Source organism: Athene cunicularia, assembly GCF_003259725.1.
Source record: "Athene cunicularia isolate RWA chromosome 1 unlocalized genomic scaffold, athCun1 chr1_part1, whole genome shotgun sequence".
In the NCBI taxonomy this organism is placed as follows: Eukaryota; Metazoa; Chordata; class Aves; order Strigiformes; family Strigidae; genus Athene; species Athene cunicularia.
Genome location: NW_020799091.1, coordinates 30,402,463 through 30,423,567, shown reverse-complemented (window position 1 = coordinate 30,423,567; position 21,105 = coordinate 30,402,463). Strand labels below are relative to the sequence as shown.

Sequence of the window (21,105 nt, the reverse complement as noted above, 5' to 3'; positions counted from 1 at the left end):
TTTCTTCATACCTGAACTTGAAAACAACCATCCTGTATTACTAGGATCTTCAACACAGTCAGAGGCATGACAGGGAGTAACACCTGCACTTTTTATCTTCACTAGGTAGGATGAGGCTGAATTTATCCTTCCTCTGAGGGGAGAGCTATCTATTCTGCTGGAATAAAAAACCTGGCTTATTTAATTTCATTTTATAATGTATTATGCTAGCACAGAAAATATTCCAGAGAGAATGCATAACAGGCAGTAAAAAATGTAGTAATGAGTATTTTAGAAAAATGAGCAGTAAGAGAAGGTACCAGAAATGGAGTGAGTTGCTTTAGTACAAACCCAGAAAGCAACTTGAATATTTTTTTCTGTGTTTTCTGTGAAAGCTAAGATAGGGAACTATTGTAAGAACTGTTGGTTATATACAAGTAAAGTGAAGCCCATTTAGTGTTAGCTGTTAGAATTGTTAAATTCTTGTTCCCTGTATGGTGATTTTTTTTTTTAATGTAATCTGCTGCATTGATCTGTATTTAGAATGGTAATAGCTCTATATAATTTCTTTCTTTTTTATATGTTCAAAGAAAAATAGAACCTGGCATCAGCCTTACTCAGTTTCTGATGCACATACTGCTATATAGAGAAAGAGCTAATAATTTAATTTCATACAGAAAATTGGAAGTAGTTTATTACAGATAGGGGCTGATAGGAAGCTGTGAATAAGCTAAAGATGTATAGAGCAGGGTCCCTCATGTCGTACAGTAGCTGCAGGGTGCCTCGTGTACTGGAGCCTGGGTGTTTGTATGACGTGAGTAGCAAGAAGAAAACAGCAGTGTGAAGGCATCTTGAAGCAATGCTACTTAGTACATCAGATTTCTTTTTGTGATTAAATTTTATGTTGTTATTGAGAGAAGAGTGTTCTTACCTACAAATCCCAGAATAAAGGTCACTTGTCTTGAAAATGTTCCACAGCCCTTCAGTATGAGAGGTACTCTGTCCACAGGTCAGTCTTTCTGTAGGTATGTATTTTTCTAAGTCCTGCTGTGGGATCTTTGAAAATTCTTTCTGCTCTGTAAAGGCAGGTCACTCTTGTTTTCTGTACGCTCTTCCAAGCTGTATTAAGAGTTTGAAAACTGACTGTTCTCCATAAGTTAAACTTTTATTATGCTAAAGGTGAAATAAAGTGGCAAATTAAGATGTGTACAGTGTGTAAGACTATTTTATCTTCCCTGTGATTGTTTACGCCATTAGCATAGAGCTACAGAATTTAGCATGTGGATTTGAGAATACCATCTGGTTTTATCTGAAGTATCTGTGTATAGCTAGAAGTAATCCTTTGATCACAGTCTTTCATAACCCTTTTCCTTTCTCTCTGTAGCCCTTGACTGCAGGTAGGGCAGCAGAAAGATGATTAATTACACTTGTTGACACTGTTTCCCATGCAGCTGAAAAAGGTATGATTGATCTGCAACCTCTTAATCAGAAGAAATTCCCTATCTGATTATATTATATAGCAAGTCCTTCACTCCTTGTCCACTCATACTGAATGTGTGTCTACCTTATTTCCTAGCAATAGAGATTAGATACAGATTAGATGTGAGCACATAATAATATTTCTGATGAGTCAGCTGGGGCACATGTCATAGCATTTCTCTTGGCTTTAGAAAGAAGGTGATATCTGATCTGGCATGAAATCCACTGCAGAAAATTACCATTTTGAAAACTGTGGAAAAAGTATATATTAATAGATAAATTCGTGGCTTTCTGTTGTTCATTTGTGGCATTTTTGACCCATTGTTAGGACTTTTTGGAAACATGGACTGGCATTTGATTTGACTTAGCAGTTGGAGGACATTTGTTTTTTCTAGCTGTTCCACAATACTTCATGGGGTGCTGTGAGACTGAAGGAAAGTACAAAGAACCATTACCAAGATGTTTTATGGGTTTTTTTGCACAGGTAAATGCAAGGTTAGTGTTAAATTCATTTGAGTTTTAGGAAGTTAGCAAGTTGCTGTTTGTCAGCAAGTTCCTGGAACAGGCTCTTTGCCTCCTCAGCTGTGTGGTGAAACTTGGCTTAGTTTTATTCTGTGCAAGGCAAAAATCAGACTACAAAGTGCCTCTTTGCTGCTTGAAAGAGAAAATGCCACAGGCATAGCCTAGTACGTTTCTCTTTCTCACTGGCTGTGTCTCACACCGTTTTTCTGTGTGGGCACAGATGTTTTCAGTAGCTGTGGACTGTGTGAGCCAGAATAAACTTTGCTGTACCAGTAAAGAACATTCCTGCAAAATTAAAGAATGTAGATTTGTCCTTATGTGTCATGAGCATATGAAGAAAAAAGGTGTAACATTCCTGTATCAGAATACTTCTTTAGTATGTGGCTTGGGAACAGCAAATGACTTTTCATTTAACAAGTCACTGTTTTTCTAGACACTGAGACTACTGTAGGTCTTTAAGATGATGTTCTCCCAGCGATTACTGCATCCTTATTAGAAAGGAAAGGGTTTATAGGAAGTAGGAGGTTCTCTTAGGCTATTTTCAATTATTTCCTTTTGAAAAAAAATGGTAATTTCCATCTCACTTGAACATCTTACAGTTAGTTTTAAATAGTGAAATGTGAGATTGTCCTTATTGCCTTAGGTCTGTATTCCACCTCTTGATGTGTCACAGTACTTCTGCATCTCATAGTTTGTATGTAGGGAGGAAATCGCTCCAATCTCAGTTTGTTGTACTAATGTGTCATGTTCAGTCTTTATAGAAACTGTCATAGAAAAGACAGTCATAATTGCAGAATGGTGGGGAAAAAACCCTGTGATCTGCAGAGCATTGCATTTATAACTGACTGTGCTGGCTTCTTGCAAGGGAAGGTGAACATGCCTAGAACTGATACCATGCAGTGGAGCAGAGAAGGTAGAGAAGTTCCTTGTTCCTCTGGGCCTAAACTGGGAAGCTTGAAGTACCTCACCAGGGCTGGATGCACGGACACGGGCTGAGCTGGGAGCTCCTCTCTGAGGCAGGGTGGTGGCAGCCACCAGTGCATGCCACCTTTTGAAGTCCTGGGGAACTGTGCATTCATACAAGTGTTCAGATTTATAGGTGTTCATCAGTGATAGCACCATATATGAAAACAAACTCTTAACCTTTTGATTTCACAGAATAAATGTTATTTGTCATCTTTAAGCTTGCTTGACCTTTAAGAAGAACTGTGGCAACTCTGCTGAGCACTAGACACATTCTTCTGGCATTACCATCTTCAGAAAAGAGTGCTGTTGCTGCTGCACGAAGTGTGCATGCATCATCACATCTGGGACACATCTGGGAGTCTGAGGAGCATGGGTGTGTGGCACAGCGGCAGCAGCAAGGTGTTGCGGCTGACCGGGGAAGTGTCAGCTGTTGGGGTCCACTTTACCTGGCTGTAGTTAGCTGGTACTTTTTTGGCCAGAGAGTGGAGAGGCAGGCTGTGATTTCAGTTAACACTACACTGATGAGAAAAGAGAAAAAATGAGTCCGCCTGTAAAGCCGGCTTCCAGCTTGTTGGTTGGTTATTGAGACACCTTTAATGTCCATCATGAACCCAGGTCATGCGATGCTGCACATACCAAAACCTTTGTAACTGAAGGAACTTGTGTGCAGGTGAGTCAGCATCACTGGAGCAACACTTATTCCTTGGATGTATTGAGTTAAGCAGGGCTGCTTGTTCCTGACCCTGCAGTGACTTCTGCTTTGTGCAGCCATTTCGGGAAATGTGTTGGGGAGCTGGTTTATTGTTCCGCCTGCTAAATACAAAATCAGCACAGCTAGAACAGAGGAAATCTCTCACACCTCCCAGCCAGATCAGTCTTCTCTTTCTATATACTGACCAGCTGCACAAAGCTAGCACCAGCTACAGTGGAGGTGTGGTAATGAGTGATGGGAGGCATATCTGCCTAGGGTAGTTCTTCTGCTGGAGAAGTGGACATCTGGTGGGAGTAGGGCTGCAGTTTGCTGCCCAGTGTGTCTGAGGTTTCCAAACTCCAAGCCTTCCCTTCACAGCACCTTTTGGTGTCTTAAGTTGTAATTGCATAACTTCTCATCATTGTGGTTGTTTTATGGTTTTTGGTTTTGTTTTGTTTTGTTTTTTTTTCCCAGAGAGATGATAATTTCTAGTGAATATTTAAAAGTATAATTTTACCTGTTAAAATGATTGAAACTCCTTAGTTTAAGAATATGATGCTGATCTTATTTTGCCTTTCATAATTGGATAATAGTATTTGAGTTTCAGAGTATTGTAAGATTTCTCCTTCATTTGGAAAATTTGGGAATCTACACCAGCCTTATTTTTGTGCTACATTACTCTTTGTTCTCCCTAACAATATATATATAAAAAACAATATATATATAAAAGAAACAATATATATAAAAGAAACAATATATATATATATATATAAGAAACAATATATATATATATATAAGAAACAACATACATATATATATATATATATATAAAAAACATCTTGAGAAGGGGGCCCATGTGAACCTTATGAGGTTCAACAAGGCCAAGTGCAATGTCCTGCATCTGAATCAGGGCAATCCCTGGTATCAATACAGGATGGGGAATGGAGGGATTAAGAGCAGCCCTATGGAGAAGGACTTGGGGGTACTTGTGGGTGAAAAGCTGGACACAAGCTGGAAATGTGCAATTGCAGCCCAGAAAGCCAACTGTATCCTGGGCTGCATCAAAAGCAGTGTGGCCAGCAGGTCAGGGAGGCAGTTTTCTCCCTCTACCCAGCTCTTGTAAGACCCCACCTGGGGTGCTGTGTCCAGCTCTGGGGCACGCAGCACAGGGTTGACATGGACCAGCTTGAGTGGGTCCAGAGGAGGGTCACAAAAATGATCAGAGAGCTGGAGCACCTCTCCTATGAGGTCAGGCTGGGAGAGTTGGGGCTGCTCAGCCTGGAGAAGGGAAGGCTCCAGGAAGACCCTATTGCAGCCTTTCAGTACTTAAAGGGGTCTTATAAGAAAGATGGGGACTTTTTAGTAGGGCCTGTAGTGATAGGACAAGAGGTAATGGCTTTAAACTAAAAGAGGGTAGACTTAGAGTAGCTATAAGGAATAAATTTGTATGTTGAGGGTGCTGAAACACTGGAATGGGTTGCCCAGAGAGGTGGTAGATGCCCCATTCCTGGAAACATTCAAGGCCAGGTTGGATGGGACTTTGAGCAGTCTGATCTAGTGGAAGATGCCCTGGCCCATGACAGAGGTATTGACTAGATGATCTCTAAAGGTCCCTTCCAACCCAAACCATTCTATGATTCTATATTATATACCATACTTTGCTCATACTGTATCCTGAAGTGGTCAGAGTAAAAGCATTTAAAGTATAAAAACTTACACAACTTTTATAGTTTTAAAATCTGCTTTTCTTGAAATCTGTCTTCTTTTCTTAGGTCCCCAAGTACTTGTCACAACAGTGGAATAAAGCTTCAGGAAGAGGTGAAGTGGGAAAACTAAGGATTGCCAAGTAAGACTTTACTGTACCTTTATTGGTTGCAATTTTTAGAAGTTACCTACAGTAAAACAGATTATGTTACACCTCTTATAATCCTGCTTATTGCAAACACTGTGCATATTTCTCTGATACCTGAATACTTGCTTGTATACTTGCTTGTATAGTGATTATGAAAATAAATTATATGAAATTACACTGGGAAGTGTCTGTATCCCATTACATGATGTTTGATTTCTTAAACCCAAGAAATATGCACATCTAGCTGGAGAATGTTAACTTACTTGTGCTATTTTGCTGCTTCTGTTCTCACCTGCTGACTTTACCCTTTATTCTTGGGCATCAGCATAACAAAAATATTGAGCAGCTCAGGAGTGAAGATGAGTAACTAATCTAGAATTTGAATTTGCTTTTTTATCAGGGAAGCTAAACTTGTGGAATTAGATTATGGAAACTAAAACATGAAATATTTTCTTTTACAGAAATCAAGGAAGAACAGAAGTAAGTAATTACTAAATACAAAGGCTGTGAACGTGTTATATTTTGAATTCTAAAAATTGTTTAGAACATGCTGGTTTCTGATGTCACATCTTTTTTGTTACACCTGTAAAGAAGCATTGTACCACAGAATCAGGAGGAGAGAATTCTGTTCATAGCTCTGCCCATGGTTTTACTGTGGCACTTTCATCAGGTCTCTTTGTTCCCCAAGTTTGTTTACTCGTCTGTAAGCAGCAATTGTAGTAGTGACCTTCTCTCCAAGCCTTTTGAGATGTATTAGTGCAAAAGACTGTCTGAGAACTAAGGAGGATGATGATAAAGCAAAAGAATTTGGAGATGGAGGGTTGTGATTTCAGAAAGTACTCTGTCTGGTATTTGGAATTTGGTCCTGTTAAATATAAAGCAACTTGAAGATTTTTCTGCAGTGCAAAGGTAACTGCTTTTATTAGCAGCCTCAGTGAATGGCAGTAACTTCCTGTATCTTTTACAGGAGATAAGGAAAGTTGCATTAGTTAGAATTACTTCAAATACCACATATGTCTGTCACTGAATTGGAAGAACTGTGGGTTGAAAAGTGGCAGGGAAGCAAGCTGCATTCGCCATTTCATAACCTGACCAGGCTCCTTTTAGAGTAAGTGGAGAGAGTTCCACTGGAGGTTTGAATGTTCACTTGGACTCTTCTAGGCAGGAATATGAAACAAACCTCCCTAATTTTGTGAGCTCCACACCAAAATCTTGATACCGATGACAGCCACAAAGCTCATTTTGCAGTCTGTGTAGACCCAAGTGGTGAGGAACTCCTGAGAAAGTATGGCTTCCAGGGGACCCTGTTGCTGCATGGCGAAATGAGGCTTAGCAGGATGGCCAGGAAAAGCACGAAGTGCGGGTCTGAAATCTCTATCTTCAGGTTTCTTGCTGTGTCCTGCAGTTAGGGATTCTGGTCACCCAGTCCCCCCAGTACCTCCTCAGCTTCTGTATTGGGTATACAATGTAAACATAGCAAAGGAGCCCTATTTTAACCTCTCCTGGGCCACATGCAGTTCAGGAGTCCCCAGGCTAATAACACTTGTAGTGGTACATTAGCACTTTTTCTGGAACTCAGCTGGCTGTGCAAAACATTTTAAAGCTTTAATAAGTAAAATCACATTGTTCTCTGACTTCAGGAGGAATTAATTGACAATTTTTTAAAAGATAAGTAATTTTATAAGTACATGAAAGCTTTGGATTCTGTATTTCAACTAGAGATCAATATAGTAAGACTCTTATTCCACTCTTTATGTTTTTGAAATAGAAATGTGCTATACTACTTGTGTTTTCTCTCTTTTTGTTTCCCCATAACTCGTAAAGCTGTGTAACTGAGTCTGTTTAGTAACACTGTGGTAATTGTGACTGTTAGGTGTCATTTACTTTGAATGAAGAGCTTGCAAGCATCAATGATATTGGAGGAAAACCTGCTTCAGTCAGTGCACCAAGGGAACATCCATTTCTTTTGCAAAGTGTGGGAGGACAGACCTTAACAGTGTTCACAGAAAGTTCAGTAGGTAAGTTAGAATTAAAGTTATTTGTTATGATTCCAGTGTACATTATTTCAATAAACTGAATGTTCTAAAGACCAGAAGATTCAGAAGTCGGATTTTGGCTCTATTTTGTTGTTACCTGCATACGTAAGACTGTTGTACTTTTTTTGAGTGTCTGTCTCTTTTCTTCCTATGATTGAGCAACTAATTTAAGTTCTCCACATGGGATTATCATGTACATTTCAGCGTGGGTCTGCTGAAGAGAATAGAGAGAGCATGGAGTGCAGCACATTTTGTATTCCCCTTTAGGGTTTTCAGTGGAAAAATGTTTTTGTGTTCCCATGTATGTTTGAGATCAACTGGTTTATTTTTTTTCTCTGCTGTGATTATAGTTTTATAAGAATGCTCATTCTTCCTTTGTCCAGTTGAACAGATCTATTTTAGCAATAAACACATCTGTTAACCACCCTTTCTTTATGTATGTATATGGTTTAAATGTATTAAAGCTTAATAAGGTCGTAATAACAGACAGTCCAGCAGTAAGGTTTTAATTTTTCTTGCTGGATTTCAGCTGTTCGGCCTGTCTTAAGTTCAGCTCAGTAGCTGTATATGTGATTAGGATATTCAAGATCATATGTCCTAAATTGCATGTTAGACTTAAGGAACATGGTAGTATGGTCATGTTCTGGATGTTAGAGAGAGAAGGAAGGTGTCTGCAGAGTGTATCTCATGTCTGCAGAAGGTATCTCAGTTTCAGGCACTTAGGTTGTCTCTAGAAGACAAATAATAGTAATATTTTTTGATACTCCTGCCTTCTGTGGGATAGAAAACTACAGTGTGACCAGCTTCCGATGTTTTGATGTTCACAGGCTTTTAAGTAATTGCTGTGATGGCAGTGTGATGTTTTATCAAATAAATAAGGGAGGGAGAATCGTAACTCACAGGACAGAGTTAGAATACTTACTAAGTTTGACCACCTCTTTTCTAAAATTAGTTTTAAAGATTTAATGACTGAACATTGAGATATTAAGGTACAGGTAGCTTGCCTGTTTAGTTGTGTTTAGAAATACAAGCTCTTATGCTACAACTCGGGCACTTTCTATTTGTTATCCCCTTCTTTGAAATGAATGTAATCATGTTATTGGTTTTTCACTTTTTAAAAAAATTGTATTTTCACGTGTGTGACTTGCAACAGTTTAAAATACTGCATTTTATAATTCATAGATTACAAATGTGGGAAGAGATAGGGAGGGAGTTTTCAAGAATGTTGCAGGCATTTTAGTAGTACCTCATCCTTTTTCGTTTCTCTGTGCCCCAACCTCAGAATGCTTGACAGAAGGGAAAGATTTCAGGTGTGAAGCTGTTTAGAGTATACATTCAGAGATTTTTGCATGTTTTCTGTGAATTGCATGGGACTTTGATTCCTAAGACACCTTTTCATACAAAATATTGCTTAAAAACCCTCTAATGGTAACTTATGCTGCAGTGAGTGCAAATGCTTAACTTGAATGTAGAGTCATCAGTTCGAATTAAAGTCTTTAGAGTGTGATAGTTAGAAGATGCCTATTTATTTCTGTTTTACCATCTGTAATACTAGTGTCTCGAAACCTTTAGGTACTTAGAAGCTGCCCAATTTTTATTTAATCAATTAAAAACTTTGCATTTCTTAGCAACTAGAAAATGTTATTCAAGGACCATGAGTAGAAGTTATTAATCAGGAGCAAAGGGTAGTTAGTGAAATGAGAAGTGTTTGGAATGAAGCACTAAATAAGCATAGACCCTGTCAAAATTGGTTTTGCTTGAGATTAGCAAGCATAACATGCAGTCAATGAGTTTTCATGAAACTCGCTTAAATGCAAAATGGCTAAAATGTGTTGCTGTTGTGTTAAAGCTGGTGTTGGCAGTGCAATCAAAAATAAACAATAATGCGCTTTTCTTGCTTGAATTTTTTTTCGTTATAAAGATGAATGTCACACAAATATTCCAAATTCCAGTCAGATTTCTTGCAGACACCATGTTCCTGCAGCCACACTTTAGTGTTTAAATGTGTATTGCCAGTATGTTTTGAGCTCCATGGCCAATTTCAACAAATTTGGTAGTGAATTATGGATAGTGTGAAAACAGATGTCTGAAGAGTGGAGTTAAACTATATGGATATCCCAACTGAAAGAAAGGCTGCTACCCTATTTGATGCCAGAAAGTCCACATGGAAAAAAACACTATAATTATATCAACCATGGGAAAAGACTCAATAAAAACGTACACGTCTTTGCACATCAGTCAGTCCTCAGTAAGAGACAGTCATAGGAACTGAAATTCATTCTTTATTATGTTCACAGACCACTACTTGTCTTCAAATTATAATTTGCACATTTTTGTCAGAAATATTGGTGATCTTGTTCCTTTTTCTTCTGCAAAGTGCACCATGTGAGAGAATCAATATGCCAGTTTGAACCATGGGCGGAAGATCAAGCTGGTGTGGAACTGCAGATGGCATTGCTAGTGTTGCATCTGGAAGGATGCATTTGAGAAATTATGCAAATGAAATACGGATAAAAAAGTGCTTCATGTGCTATTGCTCTCGGTCAGTACCCTTGTTGAGGACTGAATTTACCTAAAATGGAACAAATGGCATAAAACACTTGTGTTTGTTTCTTTTGTAAAGGGTAGGGGGTTTTGGTTGTGGGTCTGGGGATTTTTTTTTTCCATTTTTTGGAGCACATTAAAAGCTGTAACATCTATTCTGTGTGCTGACCTCTAATCCTGGGATCCTTATGTTGTAGTGACAATCTTTTTGATAGTTTTTCAGAAAATGAATTGAGGGATGACAAAGCTGTCTCTGAAATATTTTGTAGTCTTGGAGGATACTGCAGGGAGTTTACATATTCTGGATAATTCAGCACTTCATATTGACTCCTCGGGTCACTTAGAGCAAGCAAAAAAGATCAAATTTGACAAGTAATTTAATATTTTCTGCATGATGTAATTTCTAGACTTCTGAGTGGATTTTCTGTGGTTTTAGGTTTTTTTAATCTTAACTGAACTTGTTTCTAATAGCTGTTGTAGTTGGAAGAAATCCTTTAGTTCTTACACGGTAAACCTCTGGTGGTCCCATATTAGTTACTGGACAGCAGTAAGCTCTTCTGAGGTGCCATTTGTTATATTCAGAGACTAATGAATTGCAGTTTCATGGTCATCTGCAGTGTGTGTACTAGATCTGAGGTAATATAAAGCTGGATAAAGTGGATCCCATCCCAGATAATATTAAAACAGGTCTATGTTGGCTTTCACAAATGGTGCACTTTCTGTTTAGACTAACTATGGGGTTTCTTCTGTTTCTTTTCTTTTCCTATTTCTGTATTTTGAAATAGCTCTAATGGATGATACAGAGTAGCACAATGCACTCTGAAAGCAGTAGTTTGCAGGGCTGTTTGCACATGTGAGACATTGTGTTGTTTTTATTGCCGGACAAATCGCTAAGACCTGCCCTGGTATTCCTGAACATCAGTTTAACAAAGCTGGCGGGAAGCGTGGCTTCTCTGATGTCTGCAGAAGGATCCAAAGCACAGTTGTCTCTTGCTGTCTAGGTCTTGCTGTCTAGGCTGGTTTCAGTATTATTTCTGCATTAAATATGAACTACACTCTATTCCATAAACATCACCATATGTACATCAACAGTTGCTATGCAACAATGCTATTTGTGCTTCTAGTCATTTTATCTTATCTTTGTCATCAGCTATCATAGCTGTAAATTTTTTGGGCGGGAGGAAAGGAGAGCATTTTGCATATATTTCAATGTGTTGTACTGAACAAAATGAATTTTTCTTATACATGTATAGCTAAAGAACTATCTAGGGGAAAGTCATGGGTTTGATGTGTTTGGTTAAAATTGTTTTTTTTCTGAGCATCCTACTGGCAGACACCCTGGCATAAGGAAGTGCTATAATTTGACAGCTTCTTTCTTGGTTGAAGGAATGGGAACATGCTTTGTTAAACATTTAACAGCAAACTTCTCTGATTGTGATTATAAATTAATTCCCTTACTGCTTTAATTGCCTGTTGCTTAATTTTTCTCCCAGCAGGTAGTTTAGGATTGCAAGCTCTAAATATAAATAAAAAATGCAGCTATGTTATAGATAATGATAAAACTTTCTTACTACGCTAGTTCTTGAAAAAATGTTCTACTAATGTGGCTTGGGAAAACACAGACCTTGGCAGGCAATTACATCCCTAACTGTAAAGGACTGATCGATGGAGAGGAAGATGTTACACTGTAGGCACAAATAAATTATAAGATATTTTTGTAAAGTTGGGTGAGATGACTCATTTTATTGAAATCTTGAATGTATCTTCACAACTCCCCCTTCATAAGTGGGATTGCCTTAATGCTTGTTTTAGTGACTTTAAATTCCTTCATGCTTACTGAAAGTTAAAAGCGTTCAGAGAATTCCATTGACAGAATGACTACCAGACCTTTGTTTCTGGGCAGCATTCATGCATGGATTGTTTCACTGTTTCATGCTTCACAGAAGATTGTTGTCTCTTAACACTGCATTCTTCACCAGTTTTCTGAGTCTTCTTTCAGAATCTTAGTTCATGAAATTCAGGTTTTTTGTATTACTGTTCAATAATACATATAACTCTGCCTGTACACCTTAGAGCAGCTCCTTTATTCCCATATCCGTTGAATATTCTCCCCTTGTTTTGGGTTGTATTTTTTTCTTTATTCACAATCTCATATATGAAAGGACCTTTTCTGAATTTGTACATGAATCATGCCTGCTATATGACTTACAATGAGCGATTGTATTCCAGTCAAAATGAATATTCAGAGGTTTATAGTCTGTATTTTGTATATTTATTTTTTGAAATATCAGATATATCCATCCATTTAAAGAAATGTGAAGGGAAGGAACACTAATAAAAATCCTGGAAAGATGTTTCTTTAATTAAATCAGTCACTCCTATAATTACATTTAATGATTTCCAGTAAAATATATAGTGCTCAGAATCTTGATGCCTTGTGATACTACTACTAATCTTAGTACATGTATGTTTAACTTCTCAAATTTTTCATCAAACTCTTATTTAGGAAATAAACACCCACCCTCATCGTTATACCATGCTGAGGAGTTTTGACGTATACCTGTCTACTTGTAACAGTGATTTCCAGTTATCTCTCTTTGTTCAGGCTGTCCAGTCTCCAAAATGCTTTGGGTCTTAATGCTTCTTTGTTCCTTTATGTACTTCAGTCTTTTACGGACTATTAGCAGAAGAGGAAAACTTATCATCAGCCTCATGATCAAAAGAAATAGAAGCAACAGCAGCCTTTGAGATCTCTGGCATTTATGCAAATTTCCAAATATTTGTGAGGATCATAAAGATGCAACCCATGATCAGAAAAGCAGAATATGTGACTCAAGCTAGTCTAATTACAAACAGCATTTTGATGGTTCAGGATTTTGTATGTATTATTGTTATATATGGTCCATTTAGAAAACAACTGATGGCTTACATCATCTCTAAAAAATGAAAACTATGTTTACTTCATATGGGTGTTGTGAGGATTAACAAATTACTATAAAGTGAGTTCAGCTGGCTGACAGGGGTAAACTCCCAATTTTCTTTTAATTTTTGTTGTTAAAACTATAGACTGTTTATTCCTGTACAGATTTAAACAGTAGAGGATATAATGCATAAAATACATGGTATGTTTAGAAAGGGCTTGGTGTGATGGGAATAGTATTGGCTTTTGGCCTGCTTCATTGCCTTACACTTTCTTTGTTTTTTCCGGTCTCACTCATGTATGTGTATAAAAACCTACCCTACCCCCGCACCCTCCCCCCAAAAACCCAAGAACAAAAAACCCCAACCCAACCAACCCCAACCTGTTGATGTTTATCTGTGAATCTTGCATGTTGTGGAGGAGGCTGAGCAGCTGTAGTCTGCCTTGATAAAATATATCGAGTAGATACAGTACAATGTCTTTTACATTCTTTATAATATTAGTACTGAGAAGATTTTTGAAACAGACTTGTGACTGAATCATAACAACAACAAATTGTCTGATTGTGAGAAAAAACCCACCACTTCTTTGTGAGCCTTGAATTTTATCTGCTTTTTTGTCTCTGCTGTTGAGGGTAGATTCTGTTGATCCATACAAGCAAACACACACACACACTCCCTCTGTAGACATGATACACGTTTATTGTTATTTGAATCAGAGATGCTATTAACAATTTTGAAATGTGATGTCTTATGCAGTAGTTTTGGTTAGGTAGCTAGTCTTTCATTGAAACAGAGTTTAAAGAAACAGCTTTAAATCTGGCTGCTTCTTACATCTTGGTCCAGGCAGGGCTTGATAGTATGTTTGCATGTTCTTTATTATGCCCTCTTTGCTTCTTGTCTGTGTACTGAATGTTTCCTTAATTGAGTTACAACCGAGTTAGGGCATTGGTTGGTAGTAACATTATTCTGTAAATGTGCTAAATACATACAAAAAATAATGTCAATTAGAAAATACATGGGTTTTGACAAACAGGCTATCCTGCATGTATTTCTGAAAGTTGTCAAGGATCTTAACTCTCTTTGTGCATGCTCACAGGTGGGAAGAGGTCATATAATGATGTTTTCTCGTTGAAAAAGCATGTGCCTTCAGCTGCTAAGTCTAATGACAGCCACGGGTAAAGAAAAGAGGATCTGTGACATACTGCTTTTTCCATGTGCATTAGTCCTCAGGCTGTTAGCTGTCTCAATCAGAAAACAGGGCTATTGGCCATGAAAGCCAGCAAGAATCAGTTACAAGAAAAAGGTTTTGTGAAATATTTTGTGTTTTCAGTTCTGTTAATACTCAGCCTGTAAATAGCAGAAATGATCAAACTGAACTCAAAAATTACTCTTTAGTTAGAGCAGTAATTCACTCTCACCTGTGAGTAGTCTGTAATGATAACTGTGACATGTCTGAGTTGAAAGCTAAGGACAAGTATGTTTTACCATTTTTAACTGTATTTCAGATAAGTGAAAATGTTCTTTTTATTCTCTACATTAGAAGATGTGTAAAAATGAGAAATATAGGAGGAGCAGTGAAATTTCAGGTTGACAAATTTATGTAGGGGTTTAATTTCATAGGGCTTGGTAAGTGTTAGAACTCAGTTTACCAAAATACATCCGCCAGCTGCCACTTATTGAAATGTGGGGTTGGAATTTCATGCAGAAAGCTGTTTCTGAATCTGACTCTACCATTCACCCGAGTGATAATTTTTTGGCGAGTCACTTTGCAACGCTTGTGTCTAGGCTTTTCTTTCATATATACTTTGATTCTGCTCTGTGGAACAGGGGACGTTTCTGATTATGGTTTTTTTTTGTACCTAAGAAGTTGGGCTATAGTACTATTTGAAGACCAATGTTCAGAAAGGAAAAAGATTGAAGAAATAAATTCTTACATGATCTGCAGAAAAGGTAGAGAAGAGGTTAATCAGTCATGTTCAGAAATTTACCTAGTGCCAATTAAAGAGCATTCTTTTGCAGATTTTTTTTATTAAGTATACCAGTAATATTCATTTGTCCAGAGTGACCAGTGAGATAAATGGATGCTATTCATTGTTTTAGCATAATCCTACTACTGGTTTTGTATAAATGTGTAACTTCATTCTTGCAGAGCTCAATCAGAGGTGTAATGGAGTTCTCTCATTTAAATTGTGAGTTTGGGCAGTGAAGGAGGTTATTTTTTTCGTTGCTCCTGGTGGCTAATTACTCTTCAGCAAGTAAATTTATAAACATTAATCAAATCCAGTGATTGTGGATTTGTTGTCATTTATCATTCTCTGCTTTGCAACCCACTTTTTAGATGTAATTTCAAATAATCAACACAGAAACATTATATTTCCTTTTTTGTTTAATTGTTGGTTTTTGTTTTTGTTTTTGTTTTCCAGAAAGCCAACCGGAAGAAAAATCTGAAAGCAGCAATGCTGGTGAGTATGGACACTTTCCTTGAAACACTTAAGAAATTACTTATGACTGCAGCTTTTCAGTTGTAACTTTTCAAGAATTCTGTAGATTAAAAAAAAGGGGTTTTTTTATATTTCTAAGGTAGAAATAATTAAATTGAAAAATTACTTCATAAATTGATTATCTGCTGCAACCAAAAGTTAAATTATTAATATTTTTTATTTAAATGAAGTTGAATAAAATGATGAGGGAGAGCTATAGAAATGTAATGTTCTTTGGAATGTTATTTTAAATTTTTTTTATTATTTCTCAGCTCTCTTTTTTTAGATTCATTATATTTTTTAGTTTGAATTCTTCTCTCTTGATTGGAAAGTATGTAGCAAATTCCCAAATCTTTTGTTGTCAGAAAAATAGTGTGTCTAGTATTGTACTTTATTCAGTTTTTCTAGTGGAGAAAAATGTTCTGGTGAAAGTTGTATAAATTCTTTGGGAAGAGTAAAAAAGGGTTAGTTCACTGGTATTACTTATCAATTACATGTTAGTTAGTCCAACAATGTCTGAAGTACAGTTAAAAATTCTAAGGTCTCTTCTCAAACTGCATTCACCATAGTAAATGTGTTTGGGTTTTTTTACACAGTTCAGAGTATTACCCTTCGATTGATATTTTTCTGTGAGATAGGCAACGCGCTTATATCAGATAAGATATCTGCCTTAGGAATCTAAAGATTTCATTTCAGGTCTGAGCTAGTCTGTGCAGGATTCTTTTACAGTCGCTGAAGGAGACAGTTCCAGAAAGTCTTACTCTAATGTGCAAAGTGCAATTCTCCAGCAGCTGGAGCAGAGCTCTTTTGAGGCTGTGTATTCCTAGCCTGCTCCCTTCTGCTAACCCTTTGGGCTTACATTACTGAAACTCCCAGATAGTACATGACAGGATGAGAATCTTACAGTGTAAAGTAGTGTTTAATAAAAAGTCCCCTTTTTGGCTTTTATTAAAGAGATGTTTCAAAAATATCATTAACATACTAGCGCAAATAAGTGCCAGTGTTAGCAGGAGCCTGTGAACCTGGGAAACTAGACACAGCTAATATTAAATATATATAGGCAAATCTCAGTTTTGTTAGTAGAAGGATTACCTCTGATGAACACAGATTAAATAGTACTGGGACTGGGCTGGCACTCATAAATGGTAATGACAGAGATAGCAGATGGACTGGAAAGAGTCTCACGCCCATGCCTTTCTTAAAAAGCAATTCCTAAACATAAGACTAATGCTAGTGGGTTTTCAAAATGTCTTCTTGCAAGTAATTTTTTTGGACACTTTAACATGGCGATGTCTGTTTTTTCTAATGTTTGACTTTTATTTGAATTGCATTTCAGCATCAAATGTTGTCAAAAGTGTATACTTTGCATCTGGCTGGAAGTAGGGTTTGGATTTTGTTTTTTGTAGGAGGGAATTCTTTGTAATACTGAGAGGCTTTTTATTACACTGGCTTAAGCATGTCAAAAGATTAGTATTAGAAATATTACAGTCTGTAGACTTGTACTGAATCCAAGGTGGGGTTTACAGCTTGCAGTTTTTCTTAGTTGTTAAAACATGTTCACTGATTATATGTTGATTGTGGTGCGGTTTTAAAGTTATGAAGGGCTACTTTCTAGAGATTAGTATTTTATACCAGTTGAAAACTGAGACTCTCTGCTGTGGGATGTTGTGTGTAAAGCAGATCTTGAGAGTTTAACTGCTAAAATGAATCAGAATTTTGATCCTTACTTTGCATTTCTCTGATGTTCTTTAGTTGTAGGGATGCGCCCTTGGTTTTTGCTTGGCTTTTGGGGTTTTTACTCTGTTTGCCTTTGAATGATTGAATTGTTTGCTCTTCATTCTTGGTGTGTCCTCTTTGTTCTACAAATGTTGTGTAAGATGGCCACGTGTTTAGTTGTTTGTATTTTTCCTTCGATCACAAGAATGAATTGCTGTATGCTGTGGGCTTTTTGAATATACTGACAAGATGAGTGCTAAGCTCATTTGATGTAATCAAGCTGTTTGTGAATTCAGTTTCTGACTGATGGTAGTTGGTTACACTGGGGCATTTAAAGGAGGACTCTAAGCCACCTGTTGCGCTTATTTGCTTATTCACTTTCTTCCTAAAATCATTGTGGAACTCAGATGACATTTTCCAAACTACGTCTCAAGTAAATCAGGTTATTGAGTGCTTCATTTTGTGTTAAAATATTTTATCTTGGCCTACGTAAGTACTTTTGAGACAAAGATTGTGTCTTTTATGTATTTATGTAGCATTTAGTACAAGACCCTAATGACTGCTTTTGGGTATTACTGTAATAAAAATACATAAGGTTTATTGGTAGCTAGAAAGTAAATAAAGGAGATAAGTGAGATAAATAACATTCAGAAATCCTTTGATTTACATCCTTAAAAAGTTCCCCCACATTTTTACATTGGGAGGGTACTGTCTATCTTCAGAATTTCTTATGTCATAAATCATTAAAATTATGTATGACATTTTTAATAACATTTATTGTTGGGATGTCTATAAACCACTTACCAAAAGGTGAGATAGTACCAGTGTTGCTACTCGATACCATTTATACAGAGACAACGTGATACTAGGTCAGACCAGAGATCATCTAGCTGGTATCCTGTCCTCAGTGGTAGTCAGTAACAGATGCCTTGAGAGTAGTGTAAGAACGATGCAAAAGCATAGTGATACCTCCTCAGAATACTTCTTCCAGCCTTCAATGATGCACAGCTTGGAGAGATCCAGAGCCAGGGGTAATGGTGTTTTATTTAACAGGACCTTCTATGAAGTATTCCTGTTGCTTGAGCCCATGTAAACTTTTAGTATCCATAATATCTTAAATGGTGCTACAGTTACAGTCAAAATATTCAGGAATCAGGACATACGTAAACCAAGTTTATCTAAACTAAATTTGAGCTCCTTTTGCATATTATCATTTTAGGTCACTTTTTCCATACAGAAATAAATTTGATTAGTGCTTGTGATAAACAGTGGTTGGTGATTTTAGTGCCTGAAGACTGGTTTATGTTAAACATAAAAGGAATATAGCAAATTACTCACTTAGCTAGAGGAAAGGAGAAATGAGAATTGGCTTTGCTTGTTCCTGTATGATGATAAGCAAGTGATTTAAACCCAAATATGTGTAGGTAGCTCCTGTTTGCTTATGGCTTTGCTTGCACCTACCTGTAAGTGCTGTCAGTGGTGACAGAAGCTGTGAAAACCAAGCATTTGTGCCAGTTAGTGTGACCTGCTCCCCACCCCCCAATAAAAATACCCAGAAGCTGCTGTCCCAAGCTTCTGTAGTCTGCTGTGAATGATATGGTAAAAAAATGCATTCTTATGTAAGAGCAAATGTAATTAGGTACTGTCCTTGTGGAAGTGTGTTAAATGAAAGTTGCATAGACAGCAGCTGATGATACTGTTGCCTAAACTTGGAGAATGTAGTTTTGAAAGCATAGTGTTGCTTTCAGGGGCAGGAGTGGTATATCAACTCTGTATGCAAACTACAGATGCACCTTTTTCTTCAAGAATGTGTATATCAGGGAGTGTTATATGCAGTCTAGTAGTTGAAATCCCTGAACATTCTTCCAGCCAGTTGAACTCATTGTATCCAAATTTCATCTCTTAAAGTCTTTGATGTAAGTTTATAGCAAATAGTAGCCTTCAGTACTTAACATGATTGGGACAAGGTATTAGTCATCTTTTTTCCCTAAACCGGCCAGTGAGTAGTACAGATGCCTTCTAATGAAGGGAGAGGCACCATTGGGACCATTTCTGATTTGTCTTTGGTTAAAGGAATAAATTTATCAGAGCTGATACAGACAATATACTGTGAACCTGGTATTAAAATTTTGCCAGTTGTGAATGTACATGTTTGCAGACACAAATATACAACGCTTGAATTGTCTGTAGATCACACGATTCATTTTTTGCTGTCGCAGTAAAAAAAGTTGATTATACATGTGTTGGAATATCTGAAATTCAGTGTAAGCACTTAGATAAACATTGAACTGCATGTGGTAAAATCAGCAATTTTTTGCTGAAGGCACAGAGTTCTTACATTATGACACGGATTGTATAAAGCTGCTAAGTGCACATTTGATTTCACACTCTATAAGTGGTTAGTGTATATTAATTATACTTCAAAAGGGGAACTAACTGAAAAATTACCATCAGGAGGAATAAACCAGTAATTATTAATTTAAATACTAGCTTGAAACTCGGTGTTGAAGATAAGTTAGTTATAGAATCTGCCATTTGCAAGCCACAGAAAGAGTTTTTGTCTTGGAAATATAACTGGTTTTGTTAGCAGCTAAATGCAACAGTAGTTTTCCAGGAGCCACAGTCAATAATGAGACACCATTTGTAGTTGTTAAAACACACAAATAAGCACCAATTCCTGCTTTAAGGTATGTGTAGTCAAAGTCTGTCATACTAGTTATAATACATATTGTAGAAAACAGGGAAGGTGCACTGGTAGGACAGCAAAAAGGATATGGATTTAGTGTAGGTTAACACTAACTGGAGTTACATTTTTTAAGAACTTGAATAAATAGCCTTAGTGTCCTTAGGGCATGAATATCTAAAATTTTGTTTGCCTGAGCAGCACTGATGTATATTTATTGTCATGCAGTCTTTATGCTGAGAACAGAACCTGATATAAAGCAGTGGGAGTTAATGCTATGAGCCTGTTCTGTCCTTCAGTGTTATTCGTGTCCGGCTCATCAAAGTACTGCGCTAAGCAGAAACATGTTTTTGGCTTGCATCAGAGTTCTTGGTCTTCCCTTGTGACTTTTGAAAAATCCTAGGAATTCCAGTTATGCCTGGCGTCGCAGATTGTGACTCCACAAACTGTGTTTGTCTTCTGTGAGGAAATCCGCTGATTATTGCAGTTCACCCACTTACCAGCATGATCATATTTGATGGGTCCAAACCTTTGCAGTATTGCAAATTAGAGCCTTGAATGATGGATCAAAGGGGCAGAGGGAGATCAAATGCTTGCTGCCTTGGCCAGTACAAGACTGACATGTAGCAGATGTAAAGCTAGCAGGAGGCAGTTTCAGAGTAAATAAAAAGAGGTGGTTCTGCACTCAGAATGTATTTGAGCTGTTGAATTCCTTGTGAGAAGATGTGGATGTGAAGGTGGTATTTGCTAAAGGTTTACATGACCTTAGAGGAGACCAAAGAGGTATGTGAAAGAAGATGCACAGGGGGCACTAAGATGGAGAGGACATATGATTTAAGAGTCCCCAAGATACAAAAGCTTGGGAAACACTGGGATGCATAGCCAGTAGGAGAATCATACATGGATCCTCTGTCCTTAGGCTTCTTCATGGATATCTACTTTCGGCCACTTTGCTGGAGTCAACGATGCTGAGCAAAGCAGACCTTTAGTCTGATTCAGTACTGTTACTCTGAAGCTCTGCCTGTTTTTTCCCCGCTCTTTTTTTTCCCCGCTCTTTTTTTTCCCCGCTCTTTTTTTTCCCCGCTCTTTTTTTCCCCGCTCTTTTTTTCCCCGCTCTTTTTTTCCCCCGCTCTTTTTTTCCCCCGCTCTTTTTTTCCCCCGCTCTTTTTTTCCCCCGCTCTTTTTTTCCCCCGCTCTTTTTTTCCCCCGCTCTTTTTTTCCCCCGCTCTTTTTTT

At 37.5% G+C, this 21,105-nt stretch overlaps 1 protein-coding gene across 1 annotated transcript in view; it reads left to right on the top strand.

The window, feature by feature from the left end:
- The first annotated feature begins 3,726 nt into the window (after nt 1-3,726).
- The window catches only part of GTF2F2 (general transcription factor IIF subunit 2), an 84,842-nt gene continuing 67,463 nt past the window's right edge, over nt 3,727-21,105 (top strand). Inside the window, exons 1-5 of the mRNA XM_026866609.1 lie at nt 3,727-3,882; nt 5,410-5,483; nt 5,951-5,969; nt 7,363-7,507; nt 15,415-15,453. Coding sequence (XP_026722410.1) covers nt 3,727-3,882; nt 5,410-5,483; nt 5,951-5,969; nt 7,363-7,507; nt 15,415-15,453 — 433 coding nt within the window. The remainder of the gene's footprint in view (nt 3,883-5,409; nt 5,484-5,950; nt 5,970-7,362; nt 7,508-15,414; nt 15,454-21,105) is intronic.